We start from the raw sequence: 23,670 nt of genomic DNA on the forward strand, positions 1-23,670 counted from the left end.
CAAGTTGGGAGAGAAGTGGAGCAGTGCTTTGGCCGTGAGTAGTACCTAAGAGGTTGAGGTTCCAAAAGGGACACCTCTCCATTTGTGTTGTGAGATATTTAAAGCAATATCTTTATAATGAGAGTTAGAGTTATAGTGCTTGGTGTGGACAGCCCTTTAAAACATTCCTTCACTTGAACCGTTCCTTCATTTTCTCAGCCATAACCTTCAGTCAACTAAGTAAGATCCCCACCCTAGCACAAATATATATTTTGCACAAACCATACCTCTGTTCCTGAGCCAGGATTAGTGTGCCTACAGTATAACAATGTGTTTGCATGTCTCATACTGTATTACAGGTAATAGAACAATGTGATCTTTGTCTTCCTCACCTATGTGTAAATCTGAGGCCAACGTGTCTTTGGTCAGACAGAGCAGTTCTGTTCCGTCTATGTTGTTTCTTCTGAATGTGTCCACCAGTTCTTTCAGGCTCTCCTCTACCAACCAGGCTGACACGTCCTCCTCTGACCAGTCACTGACCAGCAGCTTGGAGTGCCCCGATAGAGTTCTCCCTGTGACCGCAAGACACACGGGAAACCTCAAATCTGTCAGCATATTTCATCTTTTCACAGATTTTTCGTGCAAAAGTAGTGAAAATAGCTGATCACACCGCATCACATCATGACAGTGATGCTTGATTTTTGTAGAATTCAAAAAATCTTTGGACATTTTCACCTATAATGACATGCCCAAATCAGGACACCAGATTGAGTGTTTAAGTCTGTCTGTGAGTGTGATCATTTTTTAACCAATGAAAAGAGCTTGTGACTACATAATAACTACAATGGAACTGTTTTTTTCCCCCCATTTCCTGAAAAGTAACGGTTTAGCACAAGGTTTCCATCCTGACAACAAAATAAAATTCATGTCTAAATCAGTGTCAGTTGGGAAGAAAGCCAAACAGCCTTCATGCAAGATTAATTTTGGAATCTTGCCAATTGGGTTAACATTGACTGACGCTCAATTATGAGTTTCTAACATGGGTTTAATCAAGTAGGAAGTAAGGTCAACACACTACAGACAAAATAAATGTTTGATCGCGGACACCCCAGACTGACTATCAGTTGAATAAAATTATGGCTTTCTATCTGGCAAATTAGATGTGTACTGTCTCCTGCTATTGGTACATATAGTGCAGTATAATAAAGAACGCTTCCTACCTTCACTTGCGATAAAAGTCCCTTCCTCTGTGAAAACAGAAATAGGCAGATTTGAAAATGACAGATAAAATTAGATGTATATGCAATTGTTATGCAGGACATAACTATGGTGCTTCCCTGTCATCTGTGGTGCTTCCTATGGTGTTTCCCTGTCTTTTATGGTGCTTTCTATGGTACTTCCCTGTCTTCTATGGTGCTTCCTATGGTGCTTCTGTCATCTATGGTGCATCCTATGGTGCTTCCCTGTCTTCTATGGTGCTTCCTATGGCGCTTCCCTGTCTTCTAAGGTGCTTTCTATGGTCATCTATGGTGTCTCCCTGTCATCTATGGTGCTTCCTATGGTGCTTCCCTGTCTTCTATGGTGCTTCCTATGGTGCTTCCCTGTCATCTATGGTGTTTCCTATGGTTCCTCGTCTAGAAGTTATATGCATTTTTACTTCTTACAGCTTGTACACATTAGAAATGAAAAAGAGTAATTCTGGCATGGCAGGGCACTCCAAAGAACACAATTTTCCATGTTTGGAGGGGGGGGGGAAGCCGGCACTAGCTGGGAAGGATAGCATGTTCCTCTGCATGCATTACACCCTCTCAGTGAAACTCAGTGATATCCGGTGATAAGAAGCGGCTGACGACACCATGTTTATCGGAGGAGACATGTGTTGTCTACACCCTCCCCAGACCAAGCAGTAACATGGACTATACAAACATGAGAGGAATTGAAAACAACTAAACTGGGGAGAAAATGAAAGCAAACATACAAACTCAACAGGAGAGACGCTCATTATTTCCTGTAATAACGGCATCAGTTGCAGATAAAAGATAAAACTCACCAGGTAATGACTTCCCTTCTTTCCCACAGACAAGATGAAGAAGGTAGACACAAAGAAAAACACACTATAAAACTACACACCAAGTATAGCTGGTACAGTAGTTCCACTTTATGAGGGCCGAGCTATGTCTGTCTGTATGTGTGTGCAGATGTGTGTGCGTGTGTGTGTGTGTGTGTGTGTGTGTGTGTGTGTGTGTGTGTGTGTGTGTGTGTGTGTGTGTGTGTGTGTGTGTGTGTGTGTGTGTGTGTGTGTGTGTGTGTGTGTGTGTCCTCACCACAGTCCTTGCCGCCATCCTCCAGCCTCCAGATGTTTACAGTCTTGTCCATGGATCCAGTAGCGATCAACGCCGATGTAGGAGAGAAAGCGCATGCCGTCACGTACCTGAGGCAACACCAGGAACGTTGTCACAATCAACAGCAATGATTTAAAATATATATTACATTTCCACATCAATGCAGTTGATAAGACACGTCTACCATCAGTCATGCTTTTATTTACGATTGTATTTTAAAAATATAATAAGGTAGCTGATTTCATGTTGTCATCATAATGATGGATTTTTTTTTACCTTTCGTGTTGGTTCAGTGTGTGAAGCACAACAGCATTGTCCTGAAAACGTAATGTTGAAGTCCAGTTGATATTATAGTTTACAGACCACACAAATAACATGCTCATTTACTTGTAAACTATTTCCAAGTCAGAAAATAGAGAAGAAAGGTACTTACAGCGTCATAAATTTTAACAGTTTTATCCACAGAGCTGAAAATAAATAAATTAAGGTTAGATTCTGATTTGAAAACAAATGTCTCCATGGTTACAATCTGCTACATGTACAGTATTACACTGCAAAATCCTGTTTGCCAGTTTAATTTACACAAACACTTGAAATGAAAAGAGAACGCAAAATAATGGGGGAGGTCTCCCCCCTGTGGTTGACTGCAGTACTGAACATTCATATTTAAGTAAGGAGCATCATTTTGGAAGGAAGATGTCTTTGGAGGGTAAATATTGTCACAAAAACAAGATTATTTTGGAGGCCTTTCTGATTTAGTGGTGGAGAAAAGACCCGAGATGAATGTCGCCTATTTTAAAATGTCTTACCCTGACACAAGCAGCTGTCCATCTGAGGAGAAGGCACAGGAAAGGACAGGAGCTGTCTGGCTGGTTAGAGTATGTAGGAGCTTCATCTTACAGCCTGGAAGTGTAAATTAAATCGGTGAACCTTTATCTCACTGTTGTGGTACATGAATAGTTGACAAAATGACTGATGATGATGAGAAACAGAGATGAGAAGGATGATAAAAGACTTTTGATAATGAGAGAGAAAGATGATGATGTGAGAGAAAGAGGATGAGAGAAAGAAGATAATGTGAGAGGGGGAAAATGGTAAGATAAAGGGAGTTGTGATGGGAGACAGAGATAATAATGATAGAGAGAGGATGACATAGAGAGCGAGAGAGAGAGAGAGAATGAAAGAGAGGCACACTGTCAAAATACAAGATAGATCCCTGTACCAGAGTCAGTTTTATTTATGGCCCAGATCTTTAGTTGGCTGTCCTGTCCACAAGATGCTAGATGAAACTGCACCACTTGACCACCTGAAATGTAAAAACATGTTCAAATAAAATGACGATGATGATGATTTTTTTTTACAAAATAATTACTCTCAATCTTTTTTGGGCAATAATCAGTACTGACATAAGACTGATATTAAAATAATCCATATCAATATGGGTTTGACTCCCAATACTACATTAGTGGGGTTACAGTCCCCTGGTGTTGTGGATTCAAGTCCTAGAATTAATCCAATATTTCCTTGCAGAGAGCATTTCGACTTTAATATTGTGTGTGGGTTCAAGTTCCATAACTGTGGGTTAGAGTCCCATTTACTGCCAGCAGGTTTCAGTCCCTTTGGTTGTGTGGGTTTCAGTCCCATATCTTTATTTCTCTTCTAAATGCCTTTACATGTAGTTTTATGCATTATGTAAAGGACTTTGAATTGCTATCCTAATGTGGAATATTCCTTGCAATGTTATCGCTATCATTAGCGATAACAGGAGGCTGCAATTCGAAAATGGCCCCTGTCTAAGTCTTAACCTACCCCCTACCCCCTACCCCCCCTATTTCTTTTTCTTCTCTTGTAAATTTTTTCACTCTTCATACCAGTAACCTGTAAGCTGATTGTATGACATTCTGTATAGTAGTGTGTATATCTGTCTGTCTCTTATATGTTATCATGATTTGTGTGCATGGGGATCTCATCTTAAACAAGCTCAGTGCTTAATGAGTCTTGCAGTTTAGCAGAACTTGTATTGTGAATTTGTACTTCCATGTACTGATGTTCTCATGTCTTACTAAATAAAGTACATCAATCAATCAATCAATTACAAAATCATGTTGCTTCTCACCACTGACGATTTTGGGAGCAAATGTACAGCAGGTAACCCCCAGGTCATGGGCATTCTTCTCTGCATGAATCTGGTTCATGTTGAGGTCCCACAGCCGGAGGTCCCCATATGTGGACCCAGTCATAAACAGCTGTCCACAGGGACTGAAGGCACAGGCTACCATCGTAGTGTCAGCCACTGCCGCAGTCCTTCAGACAAACAAACCAATACATGGGATGTTAACCACTTTCAACCTGCGTCCCTGTGTATTTTGGGCATGATGTCATAGGCAAACATTTCTAAAACAGGTTTCAAACTTTTCAAAAATAACAAAAATAGCAGATCTACAAGCTCACAACGCATCACTGTGGGCTTAAAAATCTGCTATTTTAGCTACTTTTGTGCTACACTGTTGTATGACGAAGTATAAAATAGAGCTGAAGTGGTTAATATACTGTAGGAAAATAAATGATAATAATACAGGAGGACAAACAGAAGATCAGCATTACAAATAGAGTTCGCACACACTATTGTTACCTCCCACTGTCTACTGCAGATCCACACTAACACTCGCCAAAGGATCTTCATCCTGATCCTGATGAAAATCATTTAGCGATCAAAACGTTGATCTGCAGTAAACAGTAGGAGCCAATACCAGTGTGTGCGGACTCTATTTGTATAATAATGCTGATCTTCTGTTTGTCCTGCACCCACCAGAATGAAAGTGAATGCTCTACATTCCCTATGTTATTAAAGTAACACATCTTTCCCCGGACTCAGCTCAAAACTATTGTTATTAGAACTATTGTCAACAGTTGTCTGGTTCTATGACGAGCATGCTTTTACTGACTAGCCTGTGGCAAAACTGAAGCTCAGTGGTTCTCAAAGTGTGGTCCGGGGACCCTCTGGGTTCCTTCGGGGGGTTCCAAATGGACCCTTGCAGGTTTGTAACTCTGAGAGTTATGGGGGTCCTCCGGTTTGAGAACCACTGCTGTAGCTCACTAACGTTAAAAAATGGTTAAAAAGGAATTCCATCCTTATCCCTTCACCTGAGCAGCCTTCTAGATGTGAAATCCCATAAAGCCAAGGAACCATCAGATGCACCAGAGACCAGGTGCTTGGAGTCTGGCGAGAACGCACATATCCTCACAGGGCTGCGTCCAGGGTGCTCTAGGACATGTTCTATCTCTCCTGTTGCCGTCGACCAGATGACCATAGTTGCATCCGTTGAACAGGAGGCGAGAAATTGACCACAAGCACTGAAGCAACAGCAATGAACGCCATAGCCATGCCCTGATAGTGGGGAGTAGGGCAATTCTGAAAAGTCCTCCGTGTTATAAATTCTGAGGGTTTTGTCTCCAGAACAGGTGGCCAAGTGTGTTCCAGAGAAAGCACACCAGTTGACATCATCACGGTGGTCTTTCAAAGTGCAAATCAGAGACACCATTTGGAACAGCGATCCTGTGGATCAAATGAGATACAAACAAACACAACTTTGAAATGATCTTCTTTTTTTTTTTTACTTGTCACTGCCTCAACAGCTACTTGGCTCATTCAATAAGATTATCTTTGTAAGGCTGCCATTAGGAGGCTATTAAAGACAGGTAAAAAATAATAATAGCTGGCTTAGTATTAAGGAAATAGTTTTATGGTATTTTCAGCTTCAAGGGCCATAACAATACAAAGTTGCTGTAGTGTAAAGTGGTAACAAACCGAGAGCACTACCTCTTTAGTCTTTAAGGAGAAAATAAAAGGAATGGATCACATAACTTTTTGATATAGCAATTAACAATACATTCTATAATATATTAGCTATGGGGAATTGAATTTCAACGTGGAACTTGAGCTAAAACGTAGAAGTATAACCGGTAAACAAGCCACAATTGCCCTAGAATGGCTGTGAAATTACCAGTGGTGGAAGAAGTACTCACATTTATTACTTAAAAGGTAGGGTAAGTGATTTACTTTGGTTAAAAATAAGTGTTAAATAGCTCTATATTCTTTCTGATAGTACTCATTGCTATAGAGTGTTTGTTCACTAAAAGGAGTCTGCCATGTCTCTCCAGCTCTTTATTAAACAGAACATGCATTTTCAGTGCTCTCTCCTGATTGGCTTAAATGTTGTCACCTACCTGAAAATGTACTATATTGTGTTTACTAAAGAGCTGGAGAGACCCCTGTGACCTAACAAACGCTCTGTAGCAATGATTACTATCAGAATATAGTACTTTAACCTTTTTAACAACAACAACAAAAAAAATACCAAAAGATATCACTAACCCTACCTTTAAGTAAAAGTATCAATACCACAATGTAGAAATACTCTGTTACAAGTAAAAGTCCAGTATTAAAAATGCAATTGATTAAAAGTATAAAAGTAAATATACTTAAAGTACCAAAAGTAGAAAGTACTCATTGTGCAGAATGTCCCATGTCCCACGTTCAAAATATATAAAAACTGAAGTGGTTAGTGTGTTTTTTAATAATAATCCAAATCTACAAAGTAACTAGTAACTAAAGTTTTCTAATAATTGTAGTGGAGTAAAAGTACAATATTTGCCTCTGAGATGTATTGGAGTAGAAGTAAAAGTATTGGAAATTGTAAATACTGAAAAAAAAATACATTAAAATTGTACAGTACTTGAGTACACGTACTTAGTTACTTTACACCACTGGATATTACATTCATTTCATGTATTCCAGAAAAAATACATGAAACGTAAACGTAAATATCACAGCCATTCTAGAGCAATAAACTACCAGCTGTAACGCTATAGTGTTGTCAAGAAGGTATTTACTTTCGATAAGTGAGAATATTCTCGAATCTCGAATATAAAACTATAGGACGAATCAGAAGCAGAAATTGTTGATCAACAACTGTGAAATATAACGTAATAACCTTTGTTAATCCTGCTGTCTTGCGTACTCTGTTTACTTCCGTGGTCACTGACTGCAAGGAATCTCTTCACTGTCAGCTGACCATGACGGATCATGACGTAACGGGGAGCGCTTTGACAGTCAAGAGGGTTTGGAATGACTAAATTTGGATTTATGGCTCTGATGTTGTTATATAGATGTATTGTGATAACTTTGTTTGTGTTTGTGTATGTGTATGTGTATGTGTATGTGTATGTGTATGTGTATGTGTATGTGTATGTATGTGTATGTGTTTGTGTTTGTGTTTGTTTTGTATTGTATTGTATTGTATGCGATTATAAATAAAGATTTGTAAAAAAAAAACAAAAAAAAAACACGACAGTCATGGATGAACTTCAACCTGGTGTTTGCACTTTTCCCATTTGTAACCCTTACATCTACATAAACGTTCAATTTTCAAATATAAAGTGCTTACCCTATTGCCACGGATGTTAAAATTCTCTTCGGGTCCTCAAAAGTACTGGTATTTTCCGTATTCTTCATTAAAATTATTTTTGATCCAATTGATGGCCATTTCCTCATACAGTTATTATGGGCGCGTTCGAAAATGACGCACCGGAGCACACTCGCCTATTAGTTTGTATTGGCCAGTGCGCTCAGTGCTGTATTTTCGAACGCACCCAATGTATCAGAGTGCAATACACTTTCCAACCAATAGGGTTGCGTAGTTGAAAGGAGAAAATGCATGGCCACCGATCGGATTAAAATGCTTTTTATTGAACAATACGGAAGATACGGGTACTTCTGTGGGTCCAAACAGAATTGTAACATCCGTGGCCATGAGGTAAGCACTTTATATTTGAAATCTCAACGTGGAAACTAACACAGTGTTATCATGTATACATGATAATGACACTGTGTTAGTTTCCACAAAGTAGAATCAAACAGTACAGTTCCTTGCAAAATATCTGCCAGCAACTGCATAAATAAGCTGGCTCAATTTAAGGTTATGTACTACTTTCTGCTTTATTTTTATTGCAGAAAGTGATTACATGAAACTTAAACGCATGCATATGCATCTACATATGCATGCATGCATACACAGTATGTACAGTATGCCTGTTGCCATGTTGTCACTTTGTCCACTAGAGGGTGCTAAAACACCATAACAAACGGACTGAAACACACTACCAGCTAATCCGAAAGAAAGATGATGAGCCATATGGCTTATCTATGCTCTAGGTCAGTGGTTCTCAACATGTGGGGTGGGGAACCCCAGGGGGTCCCCACATGTTTTTTTTTTGTTTTTTTTGGGGGGGGGGGTCCCCAGATGAGAGTAAAGTGACAATTTTAATATCTATAAAAAAGAAGAAAAAAAAGACCATTACTGCATCAAATGTAATCACCAAACTATAGGCTATTGGTCAAACATTGGCCAAATTGTCAAATAATATAAAGTAAAAATGTGTGAAAATAACAGATCTACAAGCTCACAACGCCTTGTGTTATGAGGCGTTGTGAGCTTGTAGATCTGCTATTTTCACTATATTTATCTGCGGGGTCCCCAGTTCAAATATTATAATTTTGGGGGGTCACAGCCTGAAAAGGTTGAGAACCACTGCTCTAGGTTGTTTTGTTTAGTAGCAAAAAAAAAAAAGAAAGAAAGAAAAGGAGTATATTCAGTACTATTATATAATAGTACACATCCACAGCAGAGATATTTAAACAAATCTGTTAATGGGATCATATGGTTTAGGGAAAGAAAAAACAACAAAGTCATTTAGGTTGAAAAACATCCTTTTAATAGGTCCGTGCCACACACTAGTGAAAAATAAAGCTCCTACAAAAGAATGATACTTTTATTCCACAATATCTTAAATAAAGTAACTTCAAGTACTTTTGACTTGGGTACAAAACAACTCTAGCTGCCTCCATTAGGCCACAACACACAGCAAGGTTCAACACAGTGGTTACAAATGGCCTTAGGTCCTCTGTACTGTGGCAGATATGAGGAAATGCATCAGGGAAGCATAACTTGAATGCTTGTTCCTTTTTTTTCTGGCATGGGAAGGAATGATTACTGTGTCACTGTCCGACTTTGGAGGCCTTGTTGGATTGAAATCATATACAAAAAATAAAAATAACATCATAAAAATGAAAACTAAATAAAACGATAACATCCCCTACATGCCCCTGTTGGAAGGGTAGGCACTACCAAGATTAAGGATACCACAGTGTTTGCAGAGGATATGTATATGCTGTACAAACAATATTTATGATAATGTTTCCATCACGTTCCACTAAAATAGAATGCTACAATCATTCTAAGGCATAAACAATATCTTAATATTCTTAAACAATTTTTACACATCGTTTCCAAACAAGACATAATATTGACATTAATAAACAGTATATACACAAGAATCACCATTGTCTATCTGTCCAGCTGCTATTCCTGTCAATAAATGCAGTTTTACAGTTTGAACATAATGAATACAGTCCTCTGATGCACCAAAGCACTGAACAGTGTAAACAGTTGAGTTTTTTTTTGTGTGTGATTTATTTATTATTATTTTTTTCTTGGCTTTGTTTCATATTTGGGAGAAAATCCTAACACAAAGACATTCCTTTTTCAATTCAAAGCAGTTGAGCTGATTCTTCCTTTTCATAGAAAATGAAGTGGACCTTTGATTCATAAATAATTATTACAAAATTAAATACATTCACTATAATACGATTAAATAAAAAAAGGATATTTACAAGTAGTGGAAAGTATTCTAACGCAGTTTCATCAGTGACAGTTGAGGATTCATTCAGTGCAGTGTTCTGAGACAGGGAATGGTATTGCACTATGACACCCCATTTCTCTGGGACTCTTTGGGGCTTATATCCCTGTTGTAAAAACCAGCGCACCATGTACGGTGACTTTTCTTCTAATCTAGATGACGTCCTTCTCTATGTGTCCGAGGCTTGCGACTTCAGCCATGGTGCAAAGCCACATTCTTCAAAATACCTGGTGCTCCGTTGTGAAAAGTAGAATGGGTTTGTATGGGGAGAATCCGAACGGATCTATGTTTGCTTCAGAAGCTCCGTCCAGCGCTTCTCAAAGAACTTCCTCATATTATGACCGGCTCTACCAATATCTGAATTGTCTTCATTGAATTTTTCACAGTTATCAAAGACCAGGTTGACGTCAATAATGAAGGTCTCCAGGTTTTGATACCTGAAAGGAGAGCAAATGCGTTGTGACAGTGAGAAACGTAGCAACGTAAACCCTAATGTGTGGTTAGTAAAAATGTGCAGAATGCACAGTAATTATGGCCTCTGTAGGTATTCATGGCAAAGCGGAACAAAGAACCAAAACAACTTGAACTCACTGGCTGCTAACCAGCTTCTCGCGTATGGTGGAGAAGTCCATGGGCTTCTTGATGACCTTCCTGTATCCAGGGACAGACTTCGGATTGACAGGTGTGAGGAAAGGCCATGCATCCTGGTGCCGCTCCAACTCAGCCAAGAGAACCCTTTTGAGCACAAGGACACACACACACACACACACACACACACACACACACACACACACACACACACACGCACACACACGCACACACACGCACACACACACGCACACACACGCGCACACACACGCACAGACACACACACATTGCGAATGTGAATTTTGTTTGTGGAAAAGTCTGTTGGACTCTATTGGACTTGACTCTTGTACAATTGGGATGCAGGAAATGTATAAAGGAAGAAAGGAAAGAAAGAAAGAACAGCATAATGAGCATTAATATCATTCCCTGCACCTTGCTAGTGGCAGCATGTAGTAGCTGGAAGCTTATTGCACTATTGTGTACTATAATACTATATATAATAATAACAATATAGTGTTACACTTTGTGTATGAGGATCATGAGCAGGCCACGGGTGCATACAGTACCTGCACAGGCCCAAGTCCCTGTTGTTGTCTCTAGCCGTCTTGGCTCGTTTAACGCACACAACAGGGCTCTCCTGATTGGCTGCCGCTGCTGGAGGAACGGGAGAACTCTCTTCGGGCTTCCTCTTCCTATTGGCATCTTTCGCTCCCTTCTTGGGCGTACCGCTGGCGCTAGCCGAGTCCTCCTCCGGCACCTCCGCGTTACCGCCCTGCTTCCCGTTCTTCTTCACCTCCACACCTTTCTTGCCTCCCCCTCCTCCCCCACTAGGTGTCACTGGTTTGCTCTGAGGTTTTTTGTTTTTGGGAGATGGACCGCTTGCCTATGGACAGTAAACAATGCTGAATGTAAAATGGACATTTTCCCATTGCATAAAAACCATAACAGATGGCGTGTTTCGTATTGAATATGTGTCAAATTATATGAGGTGTGACTGGCTTTAGTTCCGGACGTGGTACTGAATAAGCCTAAATGCATCGTGTGATAGTTAACTGTCTTGGTACCTTGGATATACAGGATGGGCAGTACCAGTCTCCCTCAGGGATGCTGGTGATCTTGGGTTTGTGACAATAGGTATGGCAGCCTTTGTCGCAGCCATCACACAGCAGAAGCAGGTCCTCATTGTCTCCCTTTCTGCACAGCTGACAGTACTACAGAACAAAGCACAGTTCTCAGAAATGTGGTCATTATGCCAATTCCAGATTTCCTGTGTATTTTCGTCTCCTGTCACAGCTAAGCCCTACACTCAGCACAGACAACCACGTGTCTTTTCACCTGACAGTAGCCGTGTTTCCATAAATTGTCAAGCGAAATGTAAGCAAAGTTCTGAAATGTCGCAAATGTAAAATAAATATTTATATTTAGTAGTCTCTCCATCCACTACTGTTATGCGAATATTTAATATAGCATCAAAAAGCTCGCAACAGCAATGTGTTGTGAGCTTATAGATCTGCTATTTTAGAAATTGTGATTTTCAAATGAGGGTCCGCAGCCAAATACCTATCAATTTGGGGGTCCTGGGGGAGAAACACTGATGTACACAACAATGACTGCTTTTATGAGGAGGAAAAATCCTTGATGGTTGTCATTATTTTGTATTCTCTGCTCACCACTTTCATGATGGACCTCTCCCATGCAATGGACTTCTGTAGCTGTTGGATGCACATGGCCAGCTGGGCAGCACTGCGCACTTCAGTGATGGCTTTCCTCCACACTTTCATGCCATGGGCCACCTCTTCCTCACCCCTGGGAGAAAACACACAGTGAGGGATCAGAAGGAGAGGCCGGGGTACACACAGGGAGCACAGGAAGCACCCACCAGCGTGTGCACACACACACACACACACACACACACACACACACACACACACACACACACACACACACACACACACACACACACACACACGCACACGCACACGCACACGCACACACACACACACGACACACACACACACACGATCAGTCAAACTAGCCGCCAGCAAGACAGCAGACCACAGAGAGCTCCAGTTGTGAGGAGACAGGCATGACGATTTTTGAGGGGTCGGGGGTGCAGGGCATTAGGGGGGGACGGGTACACACTGAAACCGCCACGCACGTAAAGGGACACCCATGCAGAAAGTGAGAGAGTGGAACCCGATGAGAGCACAGGGCGAGAGTCATGAATATGCCCTTAATTAATCAAGTTCACAGATGCAACAACAACCATGCAGACGGCTGCAGGAAGAGAAAAAAAACGTCAATGTTACTGAACTCCACACCAAAGAGTTATTGTGTGTGTGTGTGGGGTGGGGTCGTTAGAAAAAGAAATAAAAACACGAACCGATATGATGCGAGTAGAAAGACAAAAAAAATCAGTTGTGAAGGCAGCCTTCATGTGTTTTTTTAAATAGTAGAAGGAAACAAAGCACACAGAGAGAGAAAGAGAGAGATGTTTTTTTTGTTTGTTTGTTGTTGTTTTTTCAGTGCAGGGGTGGGGTGGGGGGGACATTGGTTGGAGATGATGACCTACCCTTCCCTGTCAGCACTAGTGGACGGGGCGGGGGCGGGGACAGTGACCGTACCCACATTATCCAGCCTGATCTGTATGGTGGTACCTAAGGGACTCCTCAGGTACCTGCGCTCGACGTTGCGCTCCAGATCGGCCAGGCGCGTCACGGCAATGTCCAGCGGATTGTCCGGGTGACGCATCACCCCGCCCTTCTCCGCCTTCTCCGCCCGCTCCTCCGGATGCTCCTTGGGTTCCTTGTTGTCCCCTCCTGCCGCCTGCGGCGCCGGTTTGGTGGGCGGCTTGTGCTCGTAGTACACCAGGTCCTCCCGCTCGGACTGGGGATCCGGGTACGTCCAGCCCTGGGCACAGGACACAAAGCGGTGTGAGGGTCTTTCGGAGTGTGTGTGTGGTGTGTGTGTGTGTCAGTAAAATCCTCAGTGTTCATTTGGGTCAAGTTTCATACTCTCTGGGTTAACCCATTAAGACCGGGAACGCGCCTGTGTCATTTCTTTAGCTATTAAAAAATAGCAGATATACAAGCTCATAGCGCGGCACCGAGTGCCGCGCTATGAGCTTGTAGATCTTCTATTTTTGAAAAATCGTGAACAAATATTTTTTATAATTTTTTTCAAAAAACGTTTTGGATTTAGAAAACATTTTTAGAATCGGCTTCAGGTCTTAATGGGTTAAATTCACACCAAGAATTTTACTATGTTTGTGGATTTGGTTGTGTGCTTTTCCACTGCACGGTACAAGTGTAACAGCCCAAAATATATCCCCGGCCAAACTATTACTTACTTACTTACTTACTTACTTACTTACTTAGCCTGTTTCATACCCCGAGGTATATTCTGAGCTAGTCCAGTTTACCCCGGCTGTTACACCGGCTCAACTCAACTCTACTCCACTCTCACATTCTGGGCGCCGCCTTACCCATTATCCCTAAACTTCTTTGCCATTTTTTCCTATTTTGAAAAACATTTTCAAATAGTTCAAAAAGCCGATCTACAAGCTCACAACCTGTCGATGTAGATCGGCTAGTTGAACTATTTGAAAATGTTTTTCAAAATAGGAAAAAATGGCAAAGAAGTTTAGGGATAATGGGTAAGGCGGCGCCCAGAATAGGGCCAGGTACTTAGTTTTCCACTGCAGATAGGGTAACCGGAAGAGTGGGCACCTGAGAAGTCTAGCTGTATCCGCTTTAATGTAGCTGGTCATAATATTGGCGTAATGTGAAACTGCCATGACGTCATATTCATGGTGACAAACACAGTAGCAATGGAGGATATCAAAAGCCTGTGTTCTTTATTCTACGTATGTGTGGGCTGTTTGTCACAGCAAGGAGACAGATGTTGTTTCATAAGAAATGTTTTATTTGCGGCTGCTATAGTAGCTTGGCTATCGCCGGTTTGTGTCAGAGAAATTGTGCCACACAGTGACGCAGTGATTCTAGTGACGATTTTCTCTGACCAATCGGTAGTCTGGAGTACTTTCATATCACCTTTTGGTGTTTCCTTACTTGGAAACTTGATGGAGGTTAATATATAGTTTTGTTTTTTTTACTGGCCTCTGTACTCTGCACAGCTTTGATAGCTGGGAAGTAGGAACCAAATGGACCTACAAAGTTCTGTAACTCCAAGAGTGTACAAATGGAACCAAATAGACCCGTAAATTAGTCCATTTGGTTCCAATTGTACACTATTGCAGTTAAATTAACACAGAGGATTTTACAGTGTAGATTGGGGTCTCAGAGATTAAGAATATCATATCAACGGTACGTTGCCTGACAAATATCAAACTGGGGGTGCTTGAAATGAAAAAGGGTTGAAAATGGCTGGCATGGTCTACCTTGACTTGCAGGCTGGCTGAGGTGACCTTCCTCTCCAGTTCCTCCACCTGCTGTAGCACAGCGATGTCCATCTCCATGGCCTGCTCCTCCACACACCAGCCCCGCACCGACTCCACGCTCACCTGGCTCTCCTCCAGCTCACACAGCTCTATCATAGCCACTGGACGCACCCACATGACACATGCAGTCACAAAGATCAGTCAAACTCACCAACACATACATTATCATAATAATCTTTATTTGTATAGCTTTATAAATGGAACAAGCAGTAGAATTAGATAGCTTTTTTCTTTTTTTTTAAGAATAGTAGAAACAAGGAACAGAATACAGACAAAATGCTGTAAATACTGTATATAGGACAGGTATATACATTATACACGTATTCAGTATGTATATGAAATATAAAATCAGTTATTAATAATCATAATAATAATGATAAAGTAAATAAATAATACATAAATAGTACCACTGCTATTCACTGTGACGGTTGATGTAAGGCTATGCTTATGGGATCTTCTTCACAGAGCAGTTAAGCCTTCTGGTTTTTAAACCCAAAAGACACTAAAACACTAAATGATTTCAATGACAATCAATGAAAACTGTACAAAATGATCCATTTCCCGTCCTCTTGAATACATCTTGGGCTTACCGTTAGTGCTGCAACGATCGTCATCTTTCGATTATTTCTCGAGCACATTTACATTTTCTTATTTTTTTAGATATCAACAAAATGATTAACCACTTCAGGGCTATTTTAAACTTTGTCGCACAATGGTGTTGTGCAAAATAGTGAATATAGCTATTCTCACAACGCGTCGCTTTGCGAGCTTGTAATGACATGCCCAGAATAGGAATAGATATGAATCGATTATTTCATTAAATGATCAATTATTATTTCATAATGGATTAAATTAATTAGTTCGATTAACTGTTGCACCGCCACTCACCATCTCTGTGCTTGGTGCAGACCTGGGGGATGATCTCCATATATTTCTGCATCTGTCTATGCAGGCCTTTCTCTCTGATGCCGCGGCTGTGGAGGCAACTGACCAGAGCCCTCAGCTCCTCAATGTCAGACACACGCCACCAACCTGCCAGCATATCTGTGTGTACAATATACACACACACACAAAGACACAGAGAGATAACAGTGAGAACGCAGGCATGCATGCAGGCAAAGACAGACAGATTTAACCACTTGACCCCTCTAGTAAACTGGATCTGAGTTGGCTCTGTTACTTGGACTGCTTTTTCTCTGTCTATACCAAATCTCTTTGCCAAAAATAGGCGCCGTTGTGACACGCTGTGAGCTTGTAGATCTGCTATTTTGGGGTAATGTGCCCCTCAGAATATGGATGCTGGGGTTCAAGTGGTTAAGATACTTGCAAACAAATACGCTGTGTATATAGCTAAACCTGGCTAAAGGTGTTTTAGTTTTTTGGGGGTTTTATGACATTCTCTCTAAACTCTCTATATCCAAAATCAGGGTTCCCACACACTTTTAACAATAAAAAAAAAGTATTTTACCCCATTTCTAGGCCTAATGAGGCTCTTAAACATGTGTGCTATCAATGCCTCTAGACAGACTCGAGCAAATATGTCACGTGACAAAAATAACAGATCTACAAGCTAAAAACTCATCACGGTCAATCAACATGTTGTTAGCTTGTAGATCTACTCTTTTTGTCATGTGGCGTCCTGTATACATTAGGCCACATGTATTTAACGTAATGCTAGACATGTTTTTTATGAACAAAATCAATAACCAAAAACTATGTAAATTAAATCCAAACATTTTCCAAAAACATTCAGTTAATTCCAAACCTTTTCCAGGCCTGGAAAACAGCTTTTTGAATTTTAAAATATTTCCAAGAATTTGATGACTGTGGGAACCCTGCAAAATGTCCTTATGTCAATACTATTTTAAAAAGCAAATTGCATCAAACTGCCCTTACAAACCAACTGTAATTGCATAATATAGGTTGTCAAAATCAAAATCAAAATAATCAAAATATTATATATCAATGTTTACATTTTTTAAATCTGGTTTTAATCTCAGTAGAAATCAAACCTCACACACATACATATCGTACTATATGGATTATTTGTCACTCACCCTCAGGGATGGGCCGAGATGTGAGGTGGTCCAAGGATTTAGGTATTTCCAGGGCAGGAGAGTGCATGTTTGTCTTCTCCATGCGTGGCACCGGTGATTCACTTTTGCTAGAGACACTGGCTGCTGTATTGGCGCTGCCCTCCATGGAGTGACTTGGCATGGGACTGGGGCTACTGCAGAATGGCAGGCCGGGACTCATCATGCCACTGGGCCAACCAACGAATGGAACCCCCAGTAAGGAGCCGCCAGCTTTAACCTGGAGGGACAGTAGGGAAGAATGGGAGGCAGTGAGTAGACAGAGATGAGGGTAATGACTGTAAGAAAGAAAGAGAGAGTTCTAATTCCAGTACTGATGGCTAGCATACAGCTCACTTACAATAGTAGTTAAACTGTACCCTATGGCTACACAATTATGGCTGACATGATAATCCAGATAATTTTTGCTTAATATTGTAATCAAGACTCGATTGTGAAACATAAAATCACGTTTAATTGTGCAGCTCTTCTGCAGACAAACATGTCTTCGTTCTGGTGTGAAGACCATCTAGCTCACTCACCTGCAGGGCTGAGAGCGGGTAGTTGAGGAGGGCAGCCGGGTGATGCGGGCTGGCGGAGGCCGAAGCGGCGGAGGGGGTGAGGGGCAGGGCCGGGGATGGAGGCGGGGATCTCTGCCCGGCTGGGGTGGAGGAAGAGATAGGAGAGGTGAGGGGGGCTCCCGGTGGAGGAGGGGTGATGATGGAGGACAGATCGCAGGGGGTGCGAGGGAGCAGACTGAACCAGTGGCCGCTCCTCTCCGTCAGGACCCTAAGCAGCTGGTCGTTGGCTTGGAAGGGGAGGTGCGGGGAAAGGGACGAGGTCGGGGGAGTGTTCCCCGGGCTTTCTTGTAGGGCGGGCGGGCACAGGAGAGATGAAAAGGTGGAGGCCAAGGGTGGGGCGTTTAGAGTGTCACTAGCGGTCACCATGGACCGGGGTGTGGCTACCGCCGGCTGAGAGGTATTGTGGGTCGGTGAGCACGGTGGTACTGTGGTCATCGGAACAGTTGTAGAGCCAACAGGGCTGATGATTTGCCTCGGACGGGTGCCATCTTTTCCCGCCATCTTTGGGGTTTCATTGCCAGCCTCCTTGGCGGCGTCCCGCATTGCGTAGAAGTTGGAGAGGGTGGCAGAGTGCTTCTTCTCCTGGTGATCCCTCTCATCTTCTTTCTGCGGCTCAGACGCATGCATGCATGCACTCTGAGCATCATGGTCGCTCATGAGCTTCTCCTTCTGCAGCTCCACCTCCTGGGGTTCCTCTTTGATCTTGACCTCCTCTGCTGCTCGCCTCCTTCTCTGTCGTTCCTCCTCCATTTCCCCAGGAGCTGCGGGGGGGGACGGGGGGGACGGGGACGTGATGTCATTGGATCTCATAACACTGTTGTAGCAGTAGATGTCACACATGCTTTTTGTACGATTAAAATGAAGCCGTGTAGTTGGACTCGTGCCAGACTTGTTCACGGTTTTTGTTTAATTATTATTTCAATTCAGACACTCAGTAACGTAATCAAGGGAGCCCGAGGAAATCAATACCCTTTCAGACATAACAAGGACACCTCCAACTTAAACTAGAGACTAATCTACAATATTGATGGGGCTAAAATTACCTTCTCCACTCTCCATAGCCTCTATGAAGACCCCTCCACAGTGAGGCAGCACCCAATACCGGCGCCGGTAGCGATCTTGACCGTACATCATGGAGCGCAGAGAATGGGATCCTTCAAACAGCTTCCTTCTGATCTGGTGATGTTGCTGCAAAACAATCATACATAATCTCTTGTGTTATACACTATTTTAATCAAGGAAGCCTAGGAAGTCATAACATCGCAGATTTACTCTACTGTATTATCCGTACAATCAATCACAATCGCTCCCTTTCAATTCTAATATCCATACAGTAGTTTTTATGTCCTCTCCCAACAAAGCCATGTAACTAAACACAAACCACTCAAAGGGACGCCAGACTGTCAGCTACAGTATATTGGTCTTATGAGCTCCAGGCAGTGCTACTTGTCAACCAGTAGGTGTCCTACCCGACACAAAGGGTCTGAACTTCTCAATGGAAGAGCAAGGAGATCACCTCGAACCACTACAGATGTGCTAGTTATATTGTATTAACATAATCTACCATACAGATTGGTTAAAATAACATTTCATTCATAAAAAAAAGAAAAGAAAAAGAAGTGACAGATTGAAAATGTGATTGCTTTTTCTAGCTGAGCCACACAAAATCAATCTGACCAGTCAATCTACCATGCATGCAACCTATTTTGACATCTCTTAAATGACAGTTTACATGTTTTTTTTTATTTGTCATAGCATTTAGAAATACTTTGACTGTAACGTACCTTGGCTAATTTCTCTATCTGCTTCTCCAGCTCCTCCACACTGGTGGACTGATCCCCTTCATCCTGAGAGAGACACATATTCACATCTATATGAGCCTGTGGTCATTTGTACCACATAAAGCAGTGGTTCTTAATGCTTTTTATATCAAGGACCCCCATATTAATGTATTTGAAAAGATTGTATGCCAAGGACCCCCATACAAGATTTGTGTTGTTAAAGTGTTTCGAAGATATTCGATTTTTGAAACAATGCGATGTTTTCAAAGAATGTTCCAACATTATTTGAAAATAGCAGATCTACAACCTCACAACGTGTCGCATGTACTGTACATAGGCTTAAAGTGGTTAAACACATTTTGACACAATATCAACTCATTTTGCTGGGGACCCCCTGGAACCCTCTCAAGGACCCCCCCTGGGGGTCCCCGGACCCCATTTTGAGAACCACTGATCTACAGTACTTTATGCTCATAGGAACTCATACCTCGTCGCACGTCTCCACTTTTTTCCCCTTCTTGATCTCTTCTTCCTCGTCCTCGTCGTCCTCATCTGCCTGCTCGTCGCTGTCGTCCTCGTCGTCCTCGTCATCGTCGCTGTCTCCGCCGGCTTTCCTCTTGTGTTTGAGGGCAGAGGACGGAGTGCCCAGGGACTGGTTCTCCTCCATGCCCAGACTAGCCTCCCTCCTCCCTGTCCGCTTGGCATGGATGGTCCTCAGCCTGCACACACACACACACACACACACACACACACACACACACACACACACACACACACACACACACACACACACACACACACACACACACACACACACACACACACACACACAGAGATTGAGTATAACGATGTAAATAAATCAACCCACTCGTTCTGAGCATTAAAACGTGTTCTTACTTCTTAAGTTTTCCCTCCATGATGATCTTGTCTTTCCTCATGTTTGCCATGTGGTCCAGGACTTTGTCGATCTCACTGCAGAGATAAAGGCAGCCCTGTTAGTTCAATATGCTGTATCCTAAGCGCGCGCACGGCACACATGCATGCTCCCAATGCTGGTTTTCCCAGACATTAACCGATTTCAACATTGCGTTCCTTTTTTCCGAATGTCAATATAGCCAAACATTTTCCCAAAAATAGCAGGTCGCCAGGCTCACAACACGTAGCATCTGCATGACACCGTACAATGAAGAATGAAATATGGCTTAAGAGGATAATAAACAAGCTCAAATATAAGGGAATGAAACAGAGAGGTCCATAGGGGCTGGCAAACACCTAAAGCCACAGTAAACCAGTCTCAAGAGCCAGCACTGCAAAGCATGCATTAATAATTGAATAAATGAAGTCCCTTCAAAACAGAACTACATCTACACTACAAATGAACAGGTTTATGGAGCCATTCCAGGGCATTAATAAAACATAGCATTATTAGCCAACTAATAAAAGGTAGTTAAGCAGCATTATGACACCGGTTGAATTGGAACTCCTTATAGCACTGCAATGATGTTCTTCATTGTATGAAGATGATAACCCACTGCTACTACGCTCGTTTTTTTGGCTTGCAATGCAACATTTTTGTTTAAAATTGTGGGTGAAGCTTGCTACAAATTGTCAACAGTGTTATTTTTTCAGTTTTTTTTGTGGGAACTTGTATTGATCTCTGTGGGGAAATGTGTTCTCTGCATTTGACCCATCCTAGCAGTGGGCAGTGGCACTCTGAGAGCAGTTACGTGTTCATGCTCAAGCCAGGAAGGCAGGATGAGCCGTGTAGCCATAGTACATGGATGTGATATATTGTACAACATGGTTATAGCTTCAAACACCATGATATAATCATGATACTCCACGACCTCCAGTGTATTATTGTTTAACCCATTAAGACCTGAGGCGATTCTTAAAAATGTTTTCTAAATCCTAAAAAAAAAAAAAAAAATGATTTACGTTTTTTCTAAAATATCAGATCTACAAGCTCATAGCGCGGCACTCGGTGCCGCGCTATGAGCTTGTAGATCTGATATTTTTGAATAGCAAAATAAATCTAAAGTGTTACAGATGCGTTCCAGGTCTTAATGGGTTAAATGTAGTGCACTTGGGGTAGATGAACAAAACAAAATCCATATGATTTTTGATTGGTTACAATGATCAAAGATCCTGCCTCAAGATGCTAGATTCAAGTACAACAGACCCTTTTAGGTTCAACAAAATGACATTAATGCATTAGGACATTGCAGTTATCTTACCTAATGACAGCCCTGCTGCAGGCCAGCTCATTAGCTAGAAAGCCCAGGATAGAGGCTTTCTGAGCAGGAGTGTGGGCCTGAAAGGCCTTGGTCTTCAGACTGAGGGCCAGAGGGGCCAGTTCTGTGTTGGCACAATGGGCCCCCATGTACATCTGCAACACTTCCGACACATTGTCCCTGTTGATGCCGACATTCGTCAGGTGGTCTCCTAGCATGGTCTTAGTCTGAAAGAGAAGGAGACGGTGAGTGAGGCAGGGAGTGATGAAACAGATGATGTTTCTCATATACGTTTTTTTAATATATTTTTTTACTTTAGTCATTATACCAATTCCCCCCTTGTATATAGTCCCTGACTCCCTGTCATTGGTCTGGGGATGATGTAGACAACAATGTCTGCTCCGAAACGTGTCGCCAGCCGCTTCTTTTCACCCGACACCAAGGAGTTGCACCAGGAGGGCATAATGCATGCAGAGGAACACGTTATCCCTCCCGGTTTCACTCCCTGCTCAACAAGAGCACCGACCAACCAGTAGGAGTGGTTTGTGCAAGGACAAGAGATCAGCCTGTTCCTCCCCTGCCGGCTTCCCACCCCGTTAGTTAAGTGTGTTCAATGAAGCGCCAGGCCAAGCCGGAGGCACGGTGGAGCAATCAAACCCCAGTCTCCATGGTGGTGGGCAGGTACTTTACCCCTGCACCACGGCAGACACCTTTCTCAAGTAATAAAAAAGTGTGTTTCTGAGAAACTATGGTGTATTCGTCATTACAGACGTCATTCATTCAAACAGGAACGGCAGTTTTACCTTTTGTCCTGGTGGCAATCCAGGGTCACACACGGCCAGAGACAGCAGTCTTACAAGAAGGTCTTGGACTTGGCCCATGCTGTCCCCCACATTGAGCAGGCCTTCTTGCAGCATGCCCAGGGTGGGCACGTCCATGTTAACATCGAGCCCCAGCACCTTGCCAAAGCCCCGCAGGAACTGCATCAGCATCAAGCAGTTTGACACGGCGCGTCCCGGCAGAATCAACCCGGGGATGCGGGAAAACTCTGGCAGAGGCTGGACGGTGAGTGAAGACAGGGCTGGTTAGTTAGAGTTATACTTATAATATGAACACATGCGCTGCAAAATCCTGGTCCATATTTATAGTCTCAGAGTTAACCCATAAATACCTGGAACGCATCTGTGTCACTTTAGATTTCTTTGGCTATTCAAAAATAGCAGATATACAAGCTCATAGCGCGGCACCGAGTGCCGCGCTATGAGCTTGTAGATCTGCTATTTTTGAAAAATCTTGAAAAAAATATTTTTTTTTCAAAAAACTGTTAGGATTTAGAAAATATTTCTAAGAATCGCCTCAGGTCTTAATGGGTTAAATTAACACTCAGGATGTTGCAGTGTACTCCATGGACACCCAAAATAACAACAACAACAATAGGAAGTCCATAATTAATGCAAGAGTAAGATTTCAACCACTAGGGTATTTTAAAGAAAGACTTGCAAGACTCGCTCAGTGGTTGTTTTATCATTTAGTGCAATGACTGCACTTCAGTCCATAGTGCATTACTTGACAACAACCACCGGGGGGCAACATACTTCCTAATAATAATAATCACAATCATCATAATAATCATAATAATGCAATATGGAACACAAAATCAGAGTAATCTTGTTAATTCACCCCACATTATACATAATGATAACTTACTCTATCAATGCAACCGTCTAACCAAGTGTAGGCACATGGCCGTCTACTGTAATACATTCTACATGTTCCTGAATAGCTGATGTGTGACTGTCTGTAGAAGACCTGATGGGTTTAGTGCTGCAACTATGGATTATTCTATTATTGATTATTCTATCAATTACTTTTTCGA

General features: G+C 42.1%; 2 protein-coding genes across 2 annotated transcripts in view; both read right to left on the reverse strand.

Annotated features, from left to right (window-relative positions):
* The window catches only part of wdsub1 (WD repeat, sterile alpha motif and U-box domain containing 1), a 12,760-nt gene extending 5,393 nt beyond the window's left edge, over positions 1-7,367 (reverse strand). The window contains exons 1-11 of the mRNA XM_080435846.1: positions 7,316-7,367; positions 5,466-5,877; positions 4,438-4,625; positions 3,544-3,627; positions 3,131-3,224; positions 2,755-2,788; positions 2,598-2,638; positions 2,304-2,410; positions 2,030-2,047; positions 1,200-1,226; positions 372-551 (exon numbers count right to left, since the gene is read on the reverse strand). Coding sequence (XP_080291972.1) covers positions 372-551; positions 1,200-1,226; positions 2,030-2,047; positions 2,304-2,410; positions 2,598-2,638; positions 2,755-2,788; positions 3,131-3,224; positions 3,544-3,627; positions 4,438-4,625; positions 5,466-5,863 — 1,171 coding nt within the window. The 5' untranslated portion in view covers positions 5,864-5,877; positions 7,316-7,367. The remainder of the gene's footprint in view (positions 1-371; positions 552-1,199; positions 1,227-2,029; positions 2,048-2,303; positions 2,411-2,597; positions 2,639-2,754; positions 2,789-3,130; positions 3,225-3,543; positions 3,628-4,437; positions 4,626-5,465; positions 5,878-7,315) is intronic.
* A 1,705-nt stretch (positions 7,368-9,072) lies between these two features.
* LOC308090613 (bromodomain adjacent to zinc finger domain protein 2B-like) overlaps positions 9,073-23,670 on the reverse strand; it is a 93,166-nt gene continuing 78,568 nt past the window's right edge. The window contains 16 exon segments of the mRNA XM_080435857.1: positions 9,073-10,516; positions 10,671-10,814; positions 11,234-11,550; positions 11,732-11,878; positions 12,338-12,473; positions 13,240-13,577; positions 15,067-15,227; positions 16,015-16,170; positions 17,184-17,439; positions 17,741-18,540; positions 18,823-18,967; positions 19,564-19,626; positions 20,048-20,279; positions 20,458-20,532; positions 21,798-22,021; positions 22,598-22,852. Of these exon segments, the coding sequence (XP_080291983.1) occupies positions 10,363-10,516; positions 10,671-10,814; positions 11,234-11,550; positions 11,732-11,878; positions 12,338-12,473; positions 13,240-13,577; positions 15,067-15,227; positions 16,015-16,170; positions 17,184-17,439; positions 17,741-18,540; positions 18,823-18,967; positions 19,564-19,626; positions 20,048-20,279; positions 20,458-20,532; positions 21,798-22,021; positions 22,598-22,852 (3,603 nt within the window). The 3' untranslated portion in view covers positions 9,073-10,362.

Source organism: Gymnoscopelus braueri, assembly GCF_963280865.1.
Source record: "Gymnoscopelus braueri genome assembly, chromosome: 1".
In the NCBI taxonomy this organism is placed as follows: domain Eukaryota; kingdom Metazoa; phylum Chordata; class Actinopteri; order Myctophiformes; family Myctophidae; genus Gymnoscopelus; species Gymnoscopelus braueri.